Here is a 23,469-nt window from a genome sequence, read left to right as displayed (position 1 = left end):
GCCCTGGGCCAGGCTCGATCGGGGGAGTGTCCTGAATTCCAGCCCACCGCGTCCCTTGCCGGACCGGAACCTCCTTGCTCCCAGGCTGGGTCACCCCTGATTGACTGCGACCTTTGCTGCGTGTGTCCACGACCTTCAGGCACGGCTGGCTGCCCTTGTCACATGACACCTTACTGGGGCTCCCCAGACTCCTAAATTCACCTGGTTACCTTAGTATTTACTACTAATGCATCTGGTCCTTGGGGTATTTAGGGTGTGTTTTAATTGGCTCCCTACTGACCCCTGACACCCCAGGTCATGTGAATCTGAACAAATCCCAGGCTGTGATGAAGCAAAACTTACAATGGCCCCCACTGAGACGTCTGCCCCCACTGCAGCTCATATAACAGCTGGCTGTCATTCTGAGGCCTGCGTATAAGGTTCCTTAAGTATTACGCCACCTGCTGTCCAAGTGATGCAAAAAAAGTGCCTTATTTTTGACAACACACTCGTAATATACACAGATAATAAATGTAAACTGCTACAATTAAAGATTTGTTGGCTTCGTGCTGCTCCCTGTGCTGCTGTGAAGGTCATTTCTGGCAGATGTCACTGAAGAAAAGGCCTTTTGTACCAGGAAGGTTTGTCTGTGGCTGGTCTCATCAGGGCTGGGAGGCTGCTCCCTAATTTCCCATGTGCTGCGTGAAGCCCTGGCCGCCTGCCTTGGCTATCTTCTCTTTCCAGGACTGACTTTGAAGGGGAATTCCGCATACTGTAATTTAATTAATAAAAATCCCTTCTCATTCCTTCCCGGGATGTAAATGAAATGGAACCAGGCAGGTTCACACAATCCCTGGCACCACATCTCCATAAATTTTATCCTCTGGACGCAGAGGTTAAAGCGAAGGGTCTGTTATTGTCGGTGGGAGAAATTCTGCTTTAAAACAAAGTTTTGTTTGCGGTGTGAGTAAAAGGCCCTTTAGGATAATGTCTGGCTACAATACTATGTGAGCGCTGTTGTTTTTGGGCAGAATTCCTTGCTGACAAGCCAGGTCCCCCGTTGCCGCGTTTAGCGGGTCGCCGCTTTCTGGGATGGTGTTATCGATGCCTCGCACCACTGTGAACACGGAGAAAACACGCCAACTGCACACACTGCACCAGGGGCTGGAGTCCAACCTGCAAACTCAGAGGAGTCTGACCACAGCAGTGCTGGACCCCACCAAATATGTTTTTAAAAAAAAACGTACTTGTGTTTCGTGCTGCTCATGTTGGATGATGGTTAATATAAGGTTTGTTTGAGGTGGATCATGACCCAGTTTGTCATTTTTATGCGCGGATATTTTAGCTACGAGCCACAGCGTTGCTGGACTGGCCGTCGGACGTTTGCCTGCAAACTGTTGCCTCTCCGTCTGCCAGCTGGAAGGTGAGCGTGGGGAGGAAGGACCCCCCCCCCCTCACAGAAGGTGTCTCTGTACCCAGACCAGGCCGCTGTCCGGCGCCACAGCCAAGCCCGCGAGGCCACCGTGTGACACTGCTGCCGCTTCATCCTCTTGTCTGAGAAACGCGAGCCGCGGCCCATTGACAGGGGGCCCTTGTTCTGGATACAAACTCGATGGGAGCTTTTGTGGAATTTTGCCACCTCCCCCCATAGGCCCCAGTTTCATCTTCCCTCCCCCCCCCCAGGGACAGAGATGGCTGCAGCCATCACCATGGCAACAAGAGGTTGGCCCTGGCCCCACAGCCTGCCACCCTGTTATCTGCAATGCTAGTGCTAAGTTCGTACTTTAAAAATCGCCAGATCGCTGTACCGTTCACGCTACACAACTTGTCTTGTAATCGGGAGTCTTGAAGTCGTCGTGTTTTACACACTACATGACTGATCAGTGATCGGGGGTCATAGACTACAAGATCTTTAAACAGGAGGAATCGCTGATGAGCCGTTTTGCCTAACCCTGTGTCTTGCACTCTCTGGCTGTAGCGCTCTGGCTGTAGCCGCGCTCATTGCCAGTCGCTCTCATTGGCTGTAGCTCGTCGCCGCGCTCATTGCCAGTCGCTCTCATTGGCTGTAGCTCGTCGCCGCGCTCATTGCCAGTCGCTCTCATTGGCTGTAGCTCGTCGCCGCGCTCATTGCCAGTCGCTCTCATTGGCTGTAGCTCGTCGCCGCTCTCATTGGCTGTAGCTCGTGGCCGCGCTCATTGCCAGTCGCTCTCATTGGCTGTAGCTCGTCGCCACGCTCATTGCCAGTCGCTCTCATTGGCTGTAGCTCGTCGCCGCGCTCATTGCCAGTCGCTCTCATTGGCTGTAGCTCGTCGCCGCGCTCATTGCCAGTCGCTCTCATTGGCTGTAGCTCGTCGCCGCGCTCATTGCCAGTCGCTCTCATTGGCTGTCCTACAGGATTTGGTGTTGCTGATAGGTCCGGATATTTAGGATGTTAGATACTTGATGGGCGTCTGCGATGCATCGGCAACTCTGTCGGGTCACATCGGAACACAAAGTGATGAAGCACAGATTGGAGGCAAATCGGTGCTCAATCTGAGGCTTTTGTCGGCAATCTCCAAAAACAGTAATCAAGCAAAATATCAGGTCTAAAATCGTGCAGTGTGAACTTAGCATGACCCTAACTGTCCAGTGAACTGGAGCTCCAGGTGACCATAAGATGGTGGCCAGCAGAAAGGAAGCACTGACACACCCCCCCCCAGGTCCCCCCTGCAGCGACGCTCCATTTCACCGCTGCTTATGCCCCAGTATGGACTGATGTGTGCTGCATTGTTCCGGCGAAGTATAAAGATCATCTTAGTGTGCAAAGTGCTTTCTGGGAGTTTGCCAGTCGAGTTATTTGCCTTTTTTATGATTTATTTTACCCTGTTCATCTAAAAAAAAAAAAAAAATTCACAGGGATTCAGTATCTTAGGGTGTGGGAATTTTAGGCTGAGATGAAGACTGGACTCCTTTTTTTACTGTGCCTCTTTGGAGAATCCTTGGGAATCGCTGGTTTGACTGTGTCAAATGAGCGGTTGCTAGAGGAGTCCTGAGTCCCAAATGAGGCACATTACCTGCAATATGAGGGAGCGTCAGTTACGGCACCAAGGCCATGTGGCGCGTTGAGGGTGATCCGGCTCGCAGGATCCTCATTGCTGAGGCTGAGGGGACGCCCACGTAACACCTGGCTGCGGCAGATGGATGGCCACTTCCGGAGGGTGGGACTGGACCGTGTATCTGCCTGGGGGGTCGCTGGCCGGGATCCCGAGGAGTTTCGCCGTGTGGTGGGTGCGGCAACGCGCTGCATCAGCCTCATGCTCCCCAACCTGACCTGAATTTTAGGCAGCAGGTTAACCTGGAGGATGCTGAAGCTTTAGCTGCCTGCTGCTGGAAGGAGAGACCTTCCTGATTCACGCTGACATGTTTGAGAACCGCTGTCTTCTGGCAGGACCTGCTCCTGACCTGGGTCTTGCATCAGGCTTGGCCTTAAATCTAGGGAATGGGACACTGGGACTGTCCTACGGAGATGAACAGGATATGGCTTATAGGAGGTGCCATGTGACTCAGTTAGGTTGCTGTGCTTGTATTCAGAAGGTTGCTGGTTCAAAGCCTAGAGTCAGTAGAATGATGTTGCCATTGGGCCTCTGTGCAAGGTGGACTCTGCTTTCTCATTTTAAAAAAGTCACTTTGGATAAAAGTCTATGTCAAATTAAAAGGTAACACTTTATATTTATGAGAAATATGCTTTTTTGCATGTCCTTACTCACTACTGAAGGTTCGAGAGTGGCATGAGGCTCTGAATCCACCGGGGTTCCACTGATGGATGGTCTGTCCAGATGGTATCCCGCAGACACACACATTTCATGGTGTAACCCCCCCCCATCACCTCCAACTCCACCATCTCTCTGCCTGGAAAAGCCGACCTCAGTTCATCTGAACGTCACCCCAGACAGGTCTGCAGCCCCTTGCCCCTGAGCTGCTGCTTTATCTCCTCATCTGACGCCTATGGTGGGGGCTGAGCTGTCTGTATTTTTTTTCTTTTTTTCTTTCTTTTTAAACCCCCGCCCCAGGTGTTGCTCTGCCCGTCTTTCCGCAGGTCTTCCAGTCCCGTCAGCTGCGTGGTGGGCCACCGACGGTTGCCGTGGGGATTCCTGGGTGACGCCCACACGCAGCCCCAGTGGCTGCTCAAGTGGTCCATCAGCAGTCTGCCTGATTGGTCGATTGGCTCCTCTGCAGGCCTGCCTGCTTATGAGACCTGCAGTGAAGATTCCTGGTGGTATGAATATGTGCACGATTGCACTACTGCTTCTTCTGTGGCTATATCTCTGTGGCTGACCTGCAGTTTTGGTTGGTTCTGACAGGCCAATCGAATACAGCCGTCTGGTCCCCCACCCGCCCCTGCTTCCAATCCCCATGGCTTTACCGCCGGATTGCCCCAGGTCTGAACAGTAGCGTCAGGCCCGCCGGAACATTCCAGTATCCTCGGAGGATTGCTCTCCCGCGACGTGACATCATTGTCCGCACCCACCGCAAAATCCACATCATGGTTACTGCACACGCCACACACAAAGCCTGTCCTGTGGGTTCATTCACCATGCACTTAATACGGCTGAACCCCCCAGTTCTGTAATGTGCTGGTACTCTCATAACGTGCTACCATGCTGACTGAACCCCAGGCTTTTGCCTTCAAAAAGTTGACTCTGGTGTCATACGTATATAAAAAATGCAGAACGACAAAACATTTAAAATGCTTGCTGAATTAATCTGTGTTGGAATAAAAACCCAGGAGGCATCCATTCCTCGCAGTGGTGCTCACTTACCTGACCTGGCCGTCAAAGGATTTTAGGCCGTCTGTGTTCATTTCCGGGAGAACTCTTCCAAGAATATATACCTCAACGGAAAAATGGCATGCAGCAGTAGCGTCCAGATCCCACGTTCCACTGACGGTGTTTAATCTACAGGACGTAATGACGCAAGAAATCTTTTCAATCTACTGCACTCCACTGCTGACTGAATCTGCTTGCTTAATAGGAGGGTGGCCGAGACCACTTTTCTGCCTTCCAGTGTAACGTGACGTTTCTTCGTTTTTTCATGGTTTGGCCATGGTTTAGACCAGCTGTTTCCTCGGCGTGCCCCGTAATCGTGTCTGTTCTCTTTCCGCATTAGTTAATCCCTTAACTGGGGCCGCTTGGGTCAGGCTTTCGGTGCAGCTGAGCGTGACGATGGGATGGATGTATGTTCGGACTCCAATGGTGCATCCGCTCCTGAAAGTGTATGGATTTTATTCTGCTATAATAAATGTGCTCGTGCCCTAAATATAAAGATTTTATTAAGTAAATGAAAATGGACGTTGTGGGGCGTGGAATTCTAATGTTATTCATCTCGTATTTTTATGTAAATAAAATATTAATATTAAAAATGAGGGCTTAAAGGGTAATATCTGTCTTTAATTTCACACTTATAATTAACGGGACGCTGCAGTTCACTAGTTTTGTTTCAGGTAATTCACACACGTCCGGACGCCCAGCGGAACTTGTTTTGTCCGGTCAAACTTTTTCTCCCGTCCGCAGCCTTTCGGGAAAGAGGGAGGTAGTCACCCTGCAGGAAGTGAGTCATGTCCATCACAGGCCAGCTATCTGGCAACCCCTGGATGCTGTGTGTTAGGGGTATAATCCTCATTTAAAATTAAGATTATGCGAAGCAAATTACTCATATGGCTGCTGAAAAAATGGCACATATGGAGTTAAATCGTTTGGGAGGAAAACAGTCTGAACAAGTATAGTCTTGTGGCAGGAATATTTCCTGCCACAGTCTTTAAAATGTGGATCTCGGGAAAACGATAAAGCTCATTCTGAAAAACCGAGTTGGTGTGTCCGGGAAAATGTCGCGATTGTGTCTTAAAAGGGCAACGTCGCTTCAGCAGAGACTGGCGCGCTGCTTAATATTAGCTAGCAGTTTGTGTTCAGTGCTTTTCCGCCCCCGTCAATCTTTATATTTATCCAAACCGCTGGAAGCTTAATTTCATGTATTTAAGTGAGCGAATATACCCGGGAACTGGGTTTAAGTCGACTGTTCTGGCCGTAAAGAGATGCCTCGGTGTTGGAGATGCTGAGGAGCGCTAACAGCGACTCGGCGCTCCTTTGTAAGGGAACCAGAGAAGCGTTCAACTGTGCTCTTTAACCCAGGCCTCTCGCGGTAAAGGGGCCAGTGAGGGCCAGCCTCCCTGCCTTATCTGCCTGGGAATACTGGCAGTTGCCCGGATCCTAATTACAATTCTGATGGGGCGAACAGGAGCGGGCTGCGCTCGCAGGGGGACGGGAGAATGCTTGGGAATGTGCGGCTGGCTGGGGGTGTTGGGCTGGGTTAGGGATCATGAGAAGCTGATTTCAGGGTTTATTTACTTCGCTTTATTTGGGTTGAGTTTAAAACAGAGACAATGCTCAGGACACCGTGTTTTTTATGGACATTGGAGGGGGTATTTGTATAGATACAGTCTGAGTAATGTTTGTAAGGACTGGACATGGTGTTCAAACCAGGGGCTATGCGGAGGGGTGGGGGGTGTACTCTGTCGCCTCATGTCAACCAAAATAATATCTTTAACACATCGTTGATTTCAGATCGTGAGCTTGATGTGTCTTTTCTTTGGTATATCCCCCCCCCAAAAAAAAAATAAATAAATAAAATGAAAATGTGGGGGTCGATGCGATGGTCAGGGTGTGTTCTGTCAGACTGCTGATGGGGCAGTATGACCTGTCAGTAATTCAACACCGATCAAACAGGGCCAGACCGTCCCAGCGCCCACAGTGCGGCGTGTGATCGTATATGTATGCATGCGTATAAATCTGCTGACTTCGTGTTGTGGGAATGTAGGGATGCTTTTTGTTCATCAAGCTGCTTAGAAGGAGCTATTTCGACTTTTATGAAAGCAGTAAATTTGGTTTCTTATTTACGAACTCTGCCCCATACCTTTTACTCTCCTTCCGACTCAGCCCATCTCATTTAAAGAATAAGAGACACACAGCACCTCCGGCTCCGCTGAGGTGCCGCCGTTGCCCCTTTAAATTTCCAGCCACCCCTCCCGCCCCCTCCTGCAAACTGCATTATTGAGTGTAGGTGTCATTTTCTTTAAGAATTTAGTGCACCCTCGCTTCCTACTCCTTCCTCAGATGTTTTAATAACCCCTTTGTAGAAACACCTTCTTTCTCTTGTACTGACGCCTGCCAGCCTGAAAAGGTCTGCGGCGACGTGCCGGACGGCATCTGAAAGCCCCTTAAGCTCAAACCCGCCGTTCAATCAGCATCTTTTCTGGCCCGACCATTTCTCTCTAGACAGAAATGATACACAGCTGCCGTGAATGCTTCTGGCAGCCCTGCTGGCATGTGTGGCGAGACCTTTGTGTGTGTGTGTGTGTTCGCGCACCTTGTGTTTTTACATATTTTTTTGTTGTTGCAGTTCTCTAACGTCATTGATGTTCTTTTTTATGAAGCTCAGTTTGTTGTAGCCTGTAATATAAATACGAGTCTGAATATTTTAATTCTAAGCGGCATTTTAAAACAAAGCAATATAATGTGTTGTGTTGCATTAACCTGTATTTGTGATGCACAGAAGGATGCTTGCGATGTGCCTGACACTATGAGACTGGGCAGAACAGAACACTGTGTACAATTAATTATATGGAAACGATGCACATTTGCATAATCCGTCTTGCAGTTGCAGTAATTTTTGCTAATTTTCGTCACACCTTAAAAATATAGTGTCGTGACTGCAACGCATCGGAATTCTCAATTTTAGTATGAACAAAGGAAATCCTGAAAGCCATGCAAATTACTTCGCAAAAATTCTCCCCCAAATGCACCGAGCGCGTTGCCCTTTTAATTTGTGTCCCCGCCCCCTCGGCCGTCAGCTCCTTCTGGTTTAATGTATCAATTCGGTGACGAGTCACGTGACATCACGGGGGGGTAAATGCGAGCTGTATTCAGACTGGCAGAGCAGTGCCTGCATTCCTCTCCTCATCAAAGCTTGCTTTAAAGAAAAGAAAAAAAAATCATAAATAATAACACATACGGACTGGACTAAACCAAAAAAGACCAGTGGATTTACAGCTGTTCAGTTCCGGGGGAAATATCCGTGCTGAAGGATTGGTGAAGCTGTTTTTTTTTTTTGCGAAACATTTTTTTTTTACTTTGTATAAACAGACAACGGAGGAAAGAAGGTAGAAAATAAACATAAACGTCGTTTTTTCCCTTTTAAAGAGGAAAACAAGATGGCTGATGACAGCAACCGATAACAAGGGCAAAACGGCGCCGTCCCCTTTAAGACCAAAAAGGGTATAAAATATTTTTATACAAGTTAATCTTCAGAATTGGATACATTACATTTGGTGGCAAATGATTGCGGAATAAAGGCATATAAGTCTATATATGGACACGTATATGTCTGAATTTGTACTGAAACAGTAAATCACTTTCGTGTAGGGAATTATTTCGCGTTGTTAAATGGAGACAGATAGCTAATCGTGGTAACTAGCTAGACTGGCGAGGTAAGAGCGAATAGTCGGAGTAGATTTCCGAAAGAGACCGTGAAAACAACATCGATAACTTACCCTATACCACATTATTCAGTCACTTTGTGTGTGTGTGTGTATAGATTACCTAATGAACTAGCTTCACAAAAATACGTCGTTTTTTATGATTGACTTCCTTGATGCAGGGGAATCGAAAGCGTATATAAATTAATATATAATGCAGTATGTAAAATACTATGTACTTTCGATGAATATATAGCAAATGTTTATTTTCAAGTAAAGGTTTTTTTGTATTATATAAAAGTATATATTTAGCTAATTAACGAGGGGAGAAGCGGAACGGCAGAGGCCTTGTGTATAGATCGATTTTTTTATTCAGCGTCACACATTCAGAAGCTGTACTGTATGTAATTATTTCTGGGGGAAAATAGCCCGATTGATGCTGCTACGTGATACAGGATATTAATAAGGGCTAGGCGTACTTTGGAGAGGTCGTCCGTCTGCGATTAACCGAAAGCCGAGAGGAGAAGGAGGCGGAGGATCTGCTTTTTGTTTTGCGCGATAGATGAAAGCTGTCACCGGCTTAATCAGATTTACTGCGGATACAGTCGGAGCGGCCTGCCTATTATGGTATATGGGACGATAATAAAAGACTGACTATGCAGTCCTGCTACACGGTACCGGTCCGCTTCGCCCTGTCGTTAGAAATATAAGTAAGACGTCGGATCGCTGATGCGCACTTACGCACCGGCCCGGGGAAATTTCCGAGTTTACTGTGTAACGGGAATCCACAAAGTATCGCTCCTTTTTTTCCTCCCATCTGCGCCAGACGTAAATCCAGTCTGGAAATTTCAGAATCGTTATTGTTTGTTGTGCGATCTGATCTCCCGATAAAGATCTGAAATTTATTGCTCATGTTACCGGATCGGATCGGTGTGTGTGACGTTCTAAGCCGCTCTCGCAACATTGTAACCCGTTTGGATGTAACATCCTTCTGAATAATTGTAAACGATTGCACATTTGTTGCCCGATCACTCTCTTTTTTTCGTTTATTGTGCCTTGGCAGCACAAATGTAGCTCGGATTAATCGGGACGCCGGCACTTAAGTTGCATTTCGTGGCAGTTTTGGCTTCGCTCGGGGGATACGTTATTATCCCCGCCTGGTATTTGATCTGGGAGAAGCAGCAACGCCTCGTCACTGTACGTTGCTGAAAGTGTCTCCATAAAAGCACATAAATTAATATCAATGAGAGAGTGCTGAAGCTTCTCCATTTTGACTCCTCCTCTCCGGAATTAGACTCCTTTTAATCCCAGAGCTAAAACCTATAGATATTTCTTCTTAAATGGACTACAGATAACTTTGCTGGGTACCGATTGTTTCGTGTTCAGTTTTTACAAGGTAGCTAATTCCGCTGGACTGTCTCTCTGCTTTGAAACACGGATTGTTTCATTGACACGAACCTGGAAAGGCTTGCGGTACACCGAGGAGTCTATTTTATAAATACAATTTAATCGTCTTCTTCCTGATACAGAACACTGAAAGTGGGGTAATTAATGCAAAAACCAGCCGGAAGTTTCACTAAAGAGCTGCGATGGCTGAAAACTGGAAAAACTGCTTCGAAGAGGAGCTGATTTGCCCGATCTGTTTGCACGTTTTCTCGGAGCCCATTCAGCTGCCATGCAAGCACAACTTCTGCCGCGGATGCATCAGCGAGGCCTGGGCCAAAGACACGAGCATGGTGCGCTGTCCTGAGTGCAACCACGCCTACAACCAGAAGCCCAGCCTAGAGAAGAACCACAAACTGTCCAACATAGTGGAGAAGTTTAACGCGCTAAATGTGGAGAAAAGCCCCGCAGTGCTGCAGTGCATCCTGTGCCGACGAGGGCCGCCGCTGCCCGCGCAGAAGGTGTGCCTGCGCTGCAACGCCCCCTGCTGCCAGTCCCACGTTCAGACGCACCTCCAGCAGCCCTCGTCCAACCCGGGCCACCTGCTGGTAGAGGCCGACGATGTGAAGGCTTGGAGCTGCCCGCAGCACGACGAGTACCGGCTGTACCACTGCGAGGCGGAGCAAGTGGCCGTCTGCCAGTACTGCTGCATCTCCCGGTGCGCTGCCAGCCACGGGCAAGCCGTCAGCGACGTGGAGGTCCGCCGCAACGAGATCAGGGTGAGTGGGACTGTAAGTTTACAGTAAGTGCTTCATCCAGTGCTGAGGATCTGCTGTTCATCCCCGTTTGTGCTGTCACATCAGCACTAATGAGACGTTGGACGTTTGGGAAGGTTTGTCGCTTAAGTCTTTTTGAGCAATCTGTGGTGTCCTTCTGATTCGGTTGGGGCTCGCTGTTGAACCTTTAAGGGTGCTGATCCATCCGGGAGTAAATTAGCTTTATGGGTGACAGGATGAAAGAACGTCAGATTGCCAAAACTCTGTATTTACCCCGACATAAAGGGCCGTCCTGATCACAGTAATACACTTCAAATCACTCTAGTCAGCAAAACAGATTTTACTCTTCAGAATTTGTTTGTGTCCAGTTGGGTGTGAGTTCAGGTCCCAATACCACTGTTATACCAAGATAAACCTTTTTTTTTTTGCATGCGTTACTAACTTTGAGTCAGGTCAGTGACTCCAGAAAAAAGTGTGTTGTTAAGCAAAAGTGCTATGTAGGCTAATCTGTTTGTCCTTAAATAAGCATTTCACATCATTTTCTCAGTTCCTGAGTCAAGCTTCAGGCCTAAGAAAGACTAGCAGGTCTTATTTTCTAATTTTCACGGGATTGGTCTGCGGTGGGGGGCAGGGAGGTTTATGCTGTACGTTCCCCTGGAGTGTATGAATTTTCAATTGAGATCCATCATGCCCCCCAGCCCCCTTTCCGTCACAGTGATACACAAACGAGCTGAGCCAGGAACAATGTGGGTCTCTCCCCAAGGCTTATCTCGCCGAGCACAGGAGCCGGAGCTGCGCAAATCGAACGTGGGGCCGTTCGTTCTGTCACATGCTTTGGGGGGGGGGGGGGCTTTCCTTTTGTCTCCAACTGTAGCCCCTCGTCCCCCCATTTCTCGTGGGGGTCGTCGCGTTCCTAAACACGCACCCCGCTGACAGAGAGGCCTCACGGCTTCCAGGGTGCCGGCCGCGTGGCTTTTTAAATTATTTATTTTTAATTTATTTTTCTGGGCTTCATGTTTCACAGCCCAGGAGCTGCTGGGACTGCCCGCCCACCCGCCCGTCTGCGCCGCTCCTAATTGGGTCAATTAATCATGAGACCGGAACGCCAGCGGGGGGGGGGGCAGCACTGTGGGAGCGGAAGGGCTGTCCACGTGTGGAGGGACCACAGGCCCGGCCGGTGCCGACCTCTGAGTGGCCCGATGGGTTGTCAATCAAATGGCATGCTCAGCTAATTTGCATGCCGTAATTTTCGAGAATGTTCCAGCTGTGGGGGCAGTAAAATAAGGACAAAGGTGGAGAATCCAAGTTTGCTGGCGGGGGTCGGGGCGTGGGGCGGTAGACTGAGTGTGCTGTGAGTGTGCAGGAGCAGCTGTGTCAGGTTTAAACACCCCCCTACTCCAGCCGTCGGGTTGGCGACATCCTGTTCATTCAGGCAGGAAGTGATGTCAGAGGAAGTGAGTTGGCATCAAAGCCCCTTTATTATTGTTGTTGTCATGGTGAGCAGTGCTGCTGCTGGCCTGTGCCATGGGACCTCCAGACAGCCATTATTAAGTCTCCCTCCATCGGGCGAGTAACAATGAAGAATAAGTTAGCACTGGGTTTTATTGAGGCGTGCAGGGGGTGGGGGGGGGGGGTGACGTGCTTCAACAGATGACCGAGGTAGCAGAAACATGGTAGTAATTGTGAGGTGACGTTTCACCTCCAGCCATGGTGCCCAACCTCCCCCCCCCCCATCCTGTCCTTTCTATCATGGCAGATGGTCACAGCGAAAGATGCCCTGAACACTTTTGTTGTCCCACATCAGCACTGTGGGGGGCTTGGGGGCGGGACTTCGCACACCCATGTGACTCATCTCCCGTGGCGACGGTGCCTCTGCGCCTGTTCGGGAGAGTCGCTGTTGCCGTGGCGCCGGTCCCACGCTGCCCCACGTGCTCCGGCTCTCACACGCTTCTTTTCGCTCGTTTTTATCCTCAGCTCTCCTTAGCCACACGTTTGTTGCCTGTTTTTTTCCGTCTGCACCGCGCAGACGTGGTTTTAAGTCGTATCTCAGCTCGCTGTTTGTGGAGGTCGTCCTCCTGGGAGCCGGTGGGGAGGGGCGGTGGGGGTGAGCTGGCGGCGGGGGGGGGGTGTGGGTGTGGCCAGTGTCAGCACTGCGGCCGCGTGTAGGAATGTGTTCCGGGGCTCAGTGGCTCGGTGCGGCGGGTGCAGCTGCTGCCATGGGCGGCTGTCCCTGGCGCTCCGTTCCGCCACTGCCCGGCATGACCCCCCCCGCCCCCCCCACACCCAACCCTACAGCTGTGAAAGCTGACAGAAAGCAGGCCAGCTGGTACAGGCTGCTTCATGGTTTCCTGCTGGCTGCTGGTATCTATCTGCCTCTCTCTCTGTCTCTCTCTTCCAATCTCTCTTTCTCTCCCTCCCCCTCTCTCTCTCTTTCTCTCGCTCACTCTATACCCTTGGGTGACAGTGCATGTGAAACATACCCCTGCAATGGAGACCCCCTCCCCCCTTTTTCAGAGGGGCTACCACTGGGCCAGTTGCAGAGTCTGTGTGGTGGCCGCTTACCACCCTGTCTGTATTTTTTTTTGGGGGGGGGGTGCTTTGCTGGAGTGACTGAGAGGATCTGCCCACATTCTCTGACGGCTTATATTTACATGCTTGCGAGAGATTTAGGGCTAATTGTACCGTGGCTGTTTATCTGTGTGTGTGTGTGTGTGTGTGTGTGTGCGTGTGTGTGTGTGCGTGTGTCTGTCTGGGTCCCCATAGACCACATCCTGTCCCGGGATCAGCCCCCAATCAGACCCCCCTCATCCCCTCCCCACCCCAGTCCAGGGGCATATTTTGTTCTTCCTGAACTGCTGAAGCAGCGTGGAATCTATGAGGAGCCGGCCACTCCAACTTCACCCCCCACGTCCCCGTCCCCCCCCCCACCCTGCATTCCCCTCCGCTCTGGGGCCTTTTTCGGCAAACGCACCCTCGGCATGTTTGGTTCGTGCTGGTAACCTTGGCGACCGTGGGACGTCCAGAGCAACTCTCCTCCAGCGTCTGTCAAAACACACTCCTACGCTCCTCTGCCGTCCTGACCTCGGGTTCCGCTGCCGTCCTGACCTCGGGTTCCGCTGCCGTCCTGACCTCAGGTTCCACTGCCGTCCTGACCTTGGGCGGACTCTTCTGGAGGCTCGCTCACTCTGTCCTGGGTTGCAAATCACCAGCGAGGGCTGCCATGGCGACACGGCATAGCGTGGGGGGGGGTCTCATGTTTCCTGTGTCTCTGGTGACTTGGACGCACATTTCCCCGGGATTCTCAGGCTCGTTTTCTAGCTAAATTCTACCCGAAGGTCTCGCCGTCATATCGACGCCGGCTCTTTGCTCTCCTCCTGATCAGCTTCTTGTATGTTTCTCCTCTCTGTTGCCTCCTTAATAGCTGATGAGGTCCCCCCCCCCCTGCTCTGCCCGACGTGGACACGGAGTGAACTCATCTACAGTAGAACCCTGTTGTTGTTGTTGCTGTTGTTGTTTTAAAAAATATCATGTTCCTCCGTTGGCACGTATTTGAAAAGCTTCCTACGGTCTTACAGCTGAATATTTAACAGGAGGTTAAGAATTCTGGAGGATTTGAGCAGATCCCAAGGCAGACACACACAGCGCTGCCTGATGGGCGGTTATGAAAGCAAACCGCTGGCTGTTGCTGCTCCAAACACGGTGCTGTGGCCCGGGGGCCCGGCTAATGGACCGCATGGCCCGGCCACGTGTGGGGGGAGATGCATCGACCGTCTCTGTCTCCGGGCCATGCATCAATAAGGCCCCCCCACACCACCCCCCAAGCACCTTCATGGGAGTGACAGAACCGTTCAGACTGGGCAGGATTGTTTACTTCATGGCTAATGGATCCTTCCCTGTGTTAAGCATGTCTGTGTGTCTGTGTGTCTGTGTTTATCTATGGGTGTGTTTGTCTATCATTGTGTTTGTGTGTCTCTGTAATCATGCGTCTATCCCTCCATTGTGTGTATTTTTCTTGTGTGTGTGTGTGTGTGTGTGTGTGTGTGTGTGTGTGTCTGTCTGTGCGTTTGTCCTGTTTTGGGTGACTGGTCCTGATAAACATCCAGTGAAGCCACAGCAGTGCGTTTAGATAACAGCCTGATTATACACGAGTCTGCCTGTTCTGCTCTGCACTGAATTGGGAAATGCTTTTGTTTTTAATCATTTAATATTAATAATTCTTTCATTATTTTGTGAGTGCTGCAAAGCTTCTAACCAGGGGTGCTGGGCGCCTATTGTTTTTGGTCTGATTATTATTATTGTTATTATTAATTTTCTTTTTAGTTTGTCAGCCTAGAGCTGCCTGCTTCAGCTCCCTCCTCTGCGTGTCGGTCCACACCTGCCATGCTGCCTCAGAGTCATGCAGGCAGACTCTGACTCGCGTCTCGCCGGCACTCGGTCTGTGCCTCCCTGACTCTGCCCCTTGCCCCGCCCCCACGGGGTCCCATTGGCCCCACCCCCACGGGCCTCATTGGCTCCACCCCCCCAGCCACAGACCGGTCGCCCAGGGCCCCAGGAATGTGGCTTCCCTCATGGCCCACAAAATGCCGTCGCCTCACAGCCGAACCTTCACGCATCCGGGGTGGGGGGGGGGGCAGTAGACAATCTGTCACTGACACTAAAGCGGGAACAAACAAAAGGGAAGACACACTGGAGAAGGGGGGGGGACGACGACAGGGAATGGGAATTCAGCGGATTCCTCTCTCTCTCTTTCCCTCCCTCCTGGGCCAATCAAAGATGGCTGTATGTGTCAGCCGGGGGGATATGCTTGTGGCGGGGGGGGGGGCTTTGCTTGCCCTTCAGCTCCTACTCGATTCCACCCCCTCCCTGAGAGGGGGCTCATTTCCCGGATCATAGACTGACAGGTGGAAGAAAAAAAAAAATCAATTTTTCTTTTGTTGTGGTACAGATGCATTTAATTTTCTTTTTCTTTAACTGTTGTCCTTAGTGCTGAGTAAAGATGAGTTAATTAAACTCAAACTTTGTGTGTCTTTCACTGTTCTTCACGTGAGGCTCTTTGTTGCCATAGCAGGGAATCACTCAGCACGCACACACAGAGTCTGCTTTTCACACGTGACTTTTATGCGAGAGTAAATCGAGTTCCCTGGTTACTCGTTAGATTTTGAGCAATAATTATGTCTCGTGTTACCCTTTTTGTCTCCGGAGTTGGGGCTGAATGGAGAGGATTCAAACCGGTCTGAGGATAGTCGGACTTCAACGTAGCAGCGATGTGTGTGACATCCGGGGCCTCGCGTGTCGGCAAGCTCGCGGGCCGGGCCCAGTTCCTCCCGCTGCAAATCACCCTTTTCCTTCCTTCAATTCCTTTTATTTTTAATTTAACAATTTTACCTTTTTTGGTCATAGAGATTAAATGAGGTGGGTACTTGGCTATATTGGTGAGATGTTTCTGGCATCTTTAATTAGTCATGTGTTCCCCCCGGCGAGAGCGTCTGGGCGGACCTCCTCGTCCGCTTACTCTTCTGGCTTCTCCCCGCCAGCCAGGTCACCCCCAGCCGCTTAGTCACACTCCTCCTTCGTGTCGGGTCATGTGACCTGCCGCCGGACGGGGACAGAAAATGCCCTAACGAGGCGTGTACGACTTTCGTTAGGGAAAGCATGTTTTTTCTTTTCTTTTTTCGGGTGGGTGAGGCAGAACTGGGCTAACCCGCCCACATTTTGCATTTAAGTTGTTAATATAAATACTGCAGTTATTTTAAGAGATGCTTCCCGTTACGATTCGTCATGCTCCAGGCTTGATCTCTGTAACTCGAACAGCTCGCACTTCTCCAGCGGAATTAGCCTCTCTGCTCAGTGTTCTGTGAGCAGTATAAGTCTGTGTCCCACCCATGCCTTTTGTTGGGGGGTGCTCTGCTTTAGCACTGCTGTACCGGTATAAATACCCATGAATACCGGTATAAATACCCAGGATGAGTCTGTCCGTTTTGTCCGGTGTAACGGTACTGAAGGATGAGTCTGTCCGTTTTGTCCGGTGTAACGGTACTGAAGGATGAGTCTGTTCGTTTTGTCCGGTGTAACGGTACTGAAGGATGAGTCTGTCCGTTTTGTCCGGTGTAACGGTACTGAAGGATGAGTCTGTCCGTTTTGTCCGGTGTAACGGTACTGAAGGATGAGTCTGTTCGTTTTGTCCGGTGTAACGGTACTGAAGGATGAGTCTGTCCGTTTTGTCCGGTGTAACGGTACTGAAGGATGAGCCTGTCCTTCACTGAGGGGACATAAAGACCCCTGATTCCTGTGCATTATATCAATAGACTGATTCTGTGTGTCTAACTGAAACCGCAAGTTTAGCCGGAGTCCATTTTAGGTTTAGTTACAGCGATATCTTCAACCAAACAATTGCATTTTTACATGCATCCATGCATCTCAGCAAGGCCGGCATGACGTTTTGCATTCCGCCTGTTACCCAGGAAATGGAAGTCCATTTTTCTGTAGCCTGCGGAATCCAGCCGAACGTTTGCTGTTAGAATTCTGATCTGTTCAATTAAAGGTACAACAGCAGACCCATCTGGGGATTTTACTGGTGAGATCGGAGGTTGGAAACCTTCTGAATGCACTGTAGTGGCTCACAACGGCTCCCCTCTTCTCCCCCAGCAAATGCTGATGAAGCAGCAGGACAGCATTGAAGAGCGAGTGCAGGACATCGAAGAGCAGCTCTACAAGTTAGAGTCAGACAAGTGTCTGGTGGAGGTAAGACCCCCTCTTACCCGTCCTGTGCCGCCCCCTTGACCGTACCAGGACTGCTACTGCACCGTTTTCAGTGTCCTACACCTTATTCTAACTTAGAGAGGGTGTTGTGTGGCTCAGTGGGTTAGACTGCTGTGTCTGTAGTCAGAAGGTTGCCGGTTTGAATCCCATGTTTGGAAGTATGGCCACATCACAGTGGGGCTCTTGAGCCAAGGCCCTGACAAATGTGGTTTGCCCATGAAGAAATGACTGAGTTGGGATATGGGAAAAGAAGCATCACAATATACAAATGGAAAATAAGTAGAGCATTGTTAGTTGGTTGTGGGCTCGAAGCCCAGAGAGTACACATAAATTATTACTTTTTTTCTACTGAATGCCGCTTTGGATAAAAGCATCACAGGGTACCCGCGGTCATGGAAAACCTGGAATTTTGAAATAATTTTTCCAGGCCCTGGATAAGTTTTGGGAAAGTAGCCTTGTTCATTTTTGTTTCCCGTGTCGTTCTGCAACGCGCGAACAGAAATGTACGAGTGGAAGTCAATAGTTAACTACCTTGGTAAACATCCGTTTCCGGCACTTTTACCGTGCAGATTTCGTGTATTTGAGATCGCAGCTTTTTTGCTCCCTATTCCAGTTTTTATTGTTTTATTTTATTATTTTTTTTGCACGTATTTGAATTTTATTGATCAGTTTCCCGTTTTTGACTCCGTTTGCCTCATAAGGTACGTATAATTTTAATATTGGGATTCATTTTCTTAACAATTGAATGCTATTTGCATATTGGCGAAAGTTTGTTTAAACTGTCTGTTTATTTGGTAAGCAGATTGGCTATTATCTTACCGAAAATTGTACTATTACTATCTGAAACTGCATGATCATCAAATCAAAGCAAACTTGTGGGTTTTGGAAAATTTTCTTATGGTACTGGAAAAGTTTTGGAAAAGTCATGGAAATTTATTCTGCCAGAATTGGGGGAACCGTGGCGTGAGATCCCTCTCAGCTGCACAGGTGCCGCTCCTGCGCATGGCACGCATTTGCCAGCTGCTGCGCATGGCACGCATCTGCCAGACGGACGTTCCCGTCTCTGATTTCACTGCTGTGCGAGGAGGTGTGACTCAGGTGCTGTGAGTCGGGAAGGATTTCCTAGAAATGGCTCACCCCCTGCCCCCCCTTGCTCACCGCCGTCTGCAGGACAAGGTGCAGCAGCTGCAGGAGGAGGTGAGGATGCAGTACCAGAAGATGCACCAGCTCCTGGAGGACGATCTGGGCAAGACTCTGGAGGCTCTGGACAGGGCCCAGGCCCGCTTCTGCCAGGAGAACTCGGCCCAGGCGCTGCAGCTGAATGAGAGGCGCCAGGAGGCCAAGAAGCTGCTGAGCTCCGTGCAGATGGTCTTCGACAAGGCGGAGGACATCAACTTCATGAAGGTGCCACCACTGGCCAGTCTGCCCACTGCCCACGGCCTCCGCCACGCGCCGGGTCCCGGCCTGCCAAGCCAGCTCTTTCCGTAAACCGTGCTGGCACAAAAGTGCTTCCCTCAACAAATCGGGGGCCAGTTCTTCAACCTTACAGTAAATCAGACTTAAAGCGGCCACCTCCCCCCCCCCACTTTTGTGGAAGCTACAGTTTGCACTGTTTGTTGCTGGTAGTTTCATCAGTAGCCAGAAGGAACCGGTTGTGGAGGGTTTCATGTACTGCTCTCTGCACGTCTATCCAGAGTGAGATACTTCCCCAGCTGCCACAAACAGGGCTGTGATTAGCTAAAGCACAGCCACCCCCCCTCCCCCGCAAAAGCAAAAATGTTTTTCAAACTTCCTTGACAAAGTCCAGGCATGATACCCCTGGACAAACAAACATGGCAGTTTCTAACTAACATATTTTTTTTCTTGTTTTTGTGTTTTTCCACAGAACACAAAATCTGTGAAAATATTAATGGACAGGTAAGTCATTCTGTCATTAACACTCAGTCTTTATATAACCTAAAGAACTCGTTCCAGATTAGGGATTGACAACGATAAATCAGCGTAACACGAAGCGTGCGGGGCGTGACGGCGAATGGCGCCTCGTGATACGGGGGGGGGAGAGGGTTACAGATTTTCTGAGAAGGCTAGGGATGAGATGGGCGTGACGAGGACCGCAGGGAGGAACGGAAACAGAAGGGAGCCATTTTGGCGAGAGAGATAAGGCCTGCGGAGGAAATAAACACAAAAACAGCCAAGCGTTGCGGCTGGGATGCAAGCAAGGACTGCCTCAACAATCACTGTGGGATAACAGCCCCGCCCGACCAAACCATCTTCCAGCTGTATATCCCTGTCAGGGTCACAAGGGGTCGGGAGCTGATCTCAGGCCTCTTCACCCTGGATGGAGCTCCTGTGCGTCGCAGGGCTCACACACTCGCACACTGTGGGCGGGCTAGAGATACGGGTGCCCTGAGCATACACCTTAGAGATGAAAGACCGGTACCTCCAGGGAAGTCGACACAACACGAGGAAAGGGTGCAAACAGCAGACTCACGGGGCAGGGCTGGGATCTGAACCCCCCATCGTGGAGGAATCTGGCATCAGCACCACCCACAGAGCCACAAAGCTGCCATCACACTCATAAACTGCCTTATTTCACAATCTATACATTCAAGTGTTACCAGTTTGCACTGCTGCATATTTTAATGGCATGATAAAGAAGTAAAAGAACCTTATTCAGGGTCCAACCCAACCTTTGGTGTTGAGTCATTGGCCTTAAACACCACGCCCCCTGGTGGCCCCATCTGCACGTGCGCTTTGTCTGTGTGGCCAGAGGTGTGACTGGGATACCGGCTCTGCGTTGCAGGACTCAGACTTGCGTCGGAAGTGCTCTACCTCCTCACAAAGTGGGCCACCTCAACTCCAAAATCTTCCTCTCTGAGATCTCCAAGAAGGAGAAGAACTTGCGCAAAATGCTTGAAGGTAAGGTGATGATGTCAGCGATGATGTCAGCAATGACGGAGGCTTGCGGCACTGTGCTGGTGCTTTGGAGACCGTCCTACCCAGTTGGCGCCGACGTGTGGCAAGTTTGAGCTGGTTTCTCCTCGTGACAGTCGTGCCCTCCTCCCTCTCTCTCTTTCACCCCTTCCCCCCCCCCGCCTTCCCAGTTCCATTCAGCGCCCCGGCCAGTTTCCTGCAGATCATCCCGGCATACTCCTGCAACCTGAACAGTCTCGGGGCTGAGAAGCGCAAGCACGCGGCTGCCTTCCCTGATGGCTCCGCCCCCGGCTTCCTGGAGCCGCCGTCCGGCACCGCAGCCAAGCAGCCGTACCTGGGCCAGGGCTCCGCCGGCTCAGGGGAGGGCCAGTCCTCACAACCCATGGTGCCCTGCAGTTCTGCCCAGCACATGGTGGGCCTTGGGGGCGGGGCTGGTGGGGGCAGCGGCGGGGGAGGGGCCGGCGGTGGCACCGCCCCGCAGCCGGTGCATCACTCGGGCTCTGTCTTTGCGCCCTCGCACTACCCTGGCGGGGGGCAGTATGGCAGCGGGCGCAAGATCCTCATGTGTACGGTGGATAACTGCTACTGCTCCGCTGTGCCCTCGGTGTCGAGCCACCGCGGGCACACGGCGTACCCGCGCTCGGGGTCCTTCCCCTGGACGGTGAGCTCGCAGGAGTACCCGCACCCACTGCCCGCTGCGCCCTCCATGCCGCAGTCCCTGCAGGGCCTGTCCGTGCGGGAGTGGCTGGACGCCTCGCAGAGCCACCGGCACCCTGACTTCTATGGTCTCTACGGCCAGTCCTCCACCAAGCACTACGTCACCAGTTAACCCTTCCACCGCCACCGCTGGCCTGCACAGGAGGCCCACTGGAGTTCCTCTTTGAGGGTTTTTTTTTTTAATTTGCATTCCGTGAAACATCTAAAGGGCACATGAGCACACACACACACACACACACACACACACACACATACATATACACACACACTCACAACCCGCCCCCCCCCCACTCCGACAGCGTGTTGTACCCCCATGTGTGTGTGAGTAGTGATTCCTATTTACGTTTTTTTCTCCTTTACTAAATCTAGCCTCGTGTCTCCTCCCAGTCTGGCATTACCCATCAGCGGCTGCCGTTTCTTTAAATTAAGCCGCTTTCTTGACAGTTTAGCAGATCTTATTCCAGGATAATATTGTGTTTGTTTACAGTCTGGCTTAAGCCTTTATTATTATGATAATTATTATGATTATTGTTACAGTTTATATATAAGGGTTCTCATTATCATCACCATGGTAACCTATTCAAGATGGCCACCTTCATCATGTCCTCCCGAATCCTCACTGGAAGGGTGACAGGGTAGCGGGCTTCAGCCCAGGGCTGGGGGTCGCCTACCTCAGTCAGTCCCCTATTTAAGCCACCTGGCAGAGTGGGGCTTTGATCCTCCACCCACTCCTTCAATCATTGTTTTTTTTTTTTCTTTTTTTTTAAAAAGTTTAACTCTGATAAGGAAAGAAAAAACATTTTTTTCCTCATTTTTTATAAAGTTAACCTTGAAGGGACTCCCAACAAAGTGGATTGAAAACTCTTTACAGCCTCAAATTACTCACAAAGACTCAACACAAAAGACTTAGATGGTGTGTGAGCTGCTCGTGTTGAATGCAAAGAAGCTCATTCATGGACTACACAGACGGGAGGGGGAGGGAAAGCGCTTCAGCATCTGAGATGGATGCTGTTATTATACTTCCTGCAGATTGATGTCACTTCCTGCACCAAGCACATGACTTCTTGACTTCCTGTTTGTAGCTGTAAGCATGTTGGGAAAGGCACTCGAGCGATTCTTGCAGTGTGGCGAGAGTGTGTGCGCGGGAGGGAGGGGGGCTGGGTGTTGGAGTGGGTGAAGTTTTTTCATGACTTTTATATAAAAAAATGGACTGGACTGCTCAACTTGTGTAAAAAATGGTCAATATGCTTCAGAAAGAGCAATTAAAAAGTTGACTGACAAAAATGTATACAAGATCTTTTTGTAAATATTTTGTGAAACAAAAAAAAAGCATATGTGATTTGGGAAAAAAAAGTTCCAAATAAATTGTGGTTTCAAATAAATGAAAGCAAAATGTCACAGATATTTACCTTTTTATTGTGAGCAGGCCTGATTTCTGCGGGGGTGTCACCGGCGTGTGACGCAGTCCGCTGCTTCTTCCTGTCCCTTTTTCTCACCGGGCGAATGCTTTTCACCGAGTTTCGCCTCATGTTGCAGACTGTGCTGGACGGCCAGTGTGAGCGCCACCAGTAGGCCATGCGTGGGGCTCACACTGCCCGCCCTTAATTGCGTGTGTGGCTGGCAGGCTGGTTCAGGGTCAGACCATACTGCTGTGCTTGGACGTTCACCAATGAAAACAAAGCAGTTTGGGCCAGACGGAAGGACAGTCCAGGCAAAAACTGCCGAGCGCTTTAGCAGCCCTGTGCTAAATGCTACAGCTGGATTTGCGGTGTTTCTCTAAGCCTTTGTCCCCACTGACACGGCCGGCATCCAGATAGTCCTGTCAGGACAGGCCACAGCCTCGGCTGTTTATTCTGTGTGCGCCGCTCTCTGTCCCCACATCCAGACTTGCACCTTAAATCCACACAGGCCACGGTACTGACACAAATTTGCACGCACGCCACGCAGCTGGAGCAGCCGGCCGCCGGTGTTCCGGAAACATCCGGCCCGCTGCTTCGACTGGGTCCGTGCCAGCGATCAGTGGCTTTTCTCACTGGTGTCTGGGGTTCCCATCGCGGGGATGTCTCCAGGGTGCCACTAGGAATACATTTTGTAATGGAATATATGTTTTTTCTAGGATGAGAACAGACTGGTGTGCCATCATCTGCTGAGCTGTTCCCATGTAATCAGTAGGAAAGCCAGAGAAGCCCTTTGCAGTGAAGGCAGGGATGGAACATGAGAATGTCTGCTACGGCCAGCTGGCCAAGTTCAGTTAGAAATGTAGTCTGACATGCAGTTCTTTAACCAGTAGGCTAGTGTTCAGCTTGTTTGTACTCACCCATCTTCTGAATTACTCACCTCGGGCTTCATTTCCAGCCCTCGATAAGTATGGATCATGCACCGTTTCTGGCAAAACTAGCTACTGTCACAATGTTT

The 23,469-nt window shown here is 50.4% G+C and overlaps 1 protein-coding gene and 1 long non-coding RNA gene across 2 annotated transcripts; both read left to right on the top strand.

The window, feature by feature from the left end:
• Positions 1–3,737: 3,737 nt before the first annotated feature.
• On the top strand, positions 3,738–5,335 carry LOC111848410 (uncharacterized). Its single transcript, XR_002839303.2, has 3 exons — positions 3,738–3,911; positions 4,029–4,234; positions 4,320–5,335. It is a non-coding gene; the product is annotated as an uncharacterized lncRNA (long non-coding RNA).
• Positions 5,336–7,900: 2,565 nt separating this feature from the next.
• Positions 7,901–22,452, top strand: trim8b (tripartite motif containing 8b). Its single transcript, XM_023820370.2, has 7 exons — positions 7,901–8,285; positions 10,015–10,647; positions 17,290–17,385; positions 18,574–18,807; positions 19,289–19,320; positions 20,207–20,322; positions 20,508–22,452. Exons 2-7 carry the CDS (start codon positions 10,075–10,077, stop codon positions 21,164–21,166), a joined length of 1,710 nt encoding a protein of 569 aa, XP_023676138.1. The 5' UTR covers positions 7,901–8,285; positions 10,015–10,074; the 3' UTR covers positions 21,167–22,452.
• Positions 22,453–23,469: the final 1,017 nt, after the last annotated feature.

Source organism: Paramormyrops kingsleyae, chromosome 20 (genome assembly GCF_048594095.1).
Source record: "Paramormyrops kingsleyae isolate MSU_618 chromosome 20, PKINGS_0.4, whole genome shotgun sequence".
Taxonomy (NCBI): Eukaryota; Metazoa; Chordata; class Actinopteri; order Osteoglossiformes; family Mormyridae; genus Paramormyrops; species Paramormyrops kingsleyae.
The sequence above is the reverse complement of the archived record's forward strand: the minus strand, read 5'-3'. Positions and strand labels throughout refer to the sequence as shown.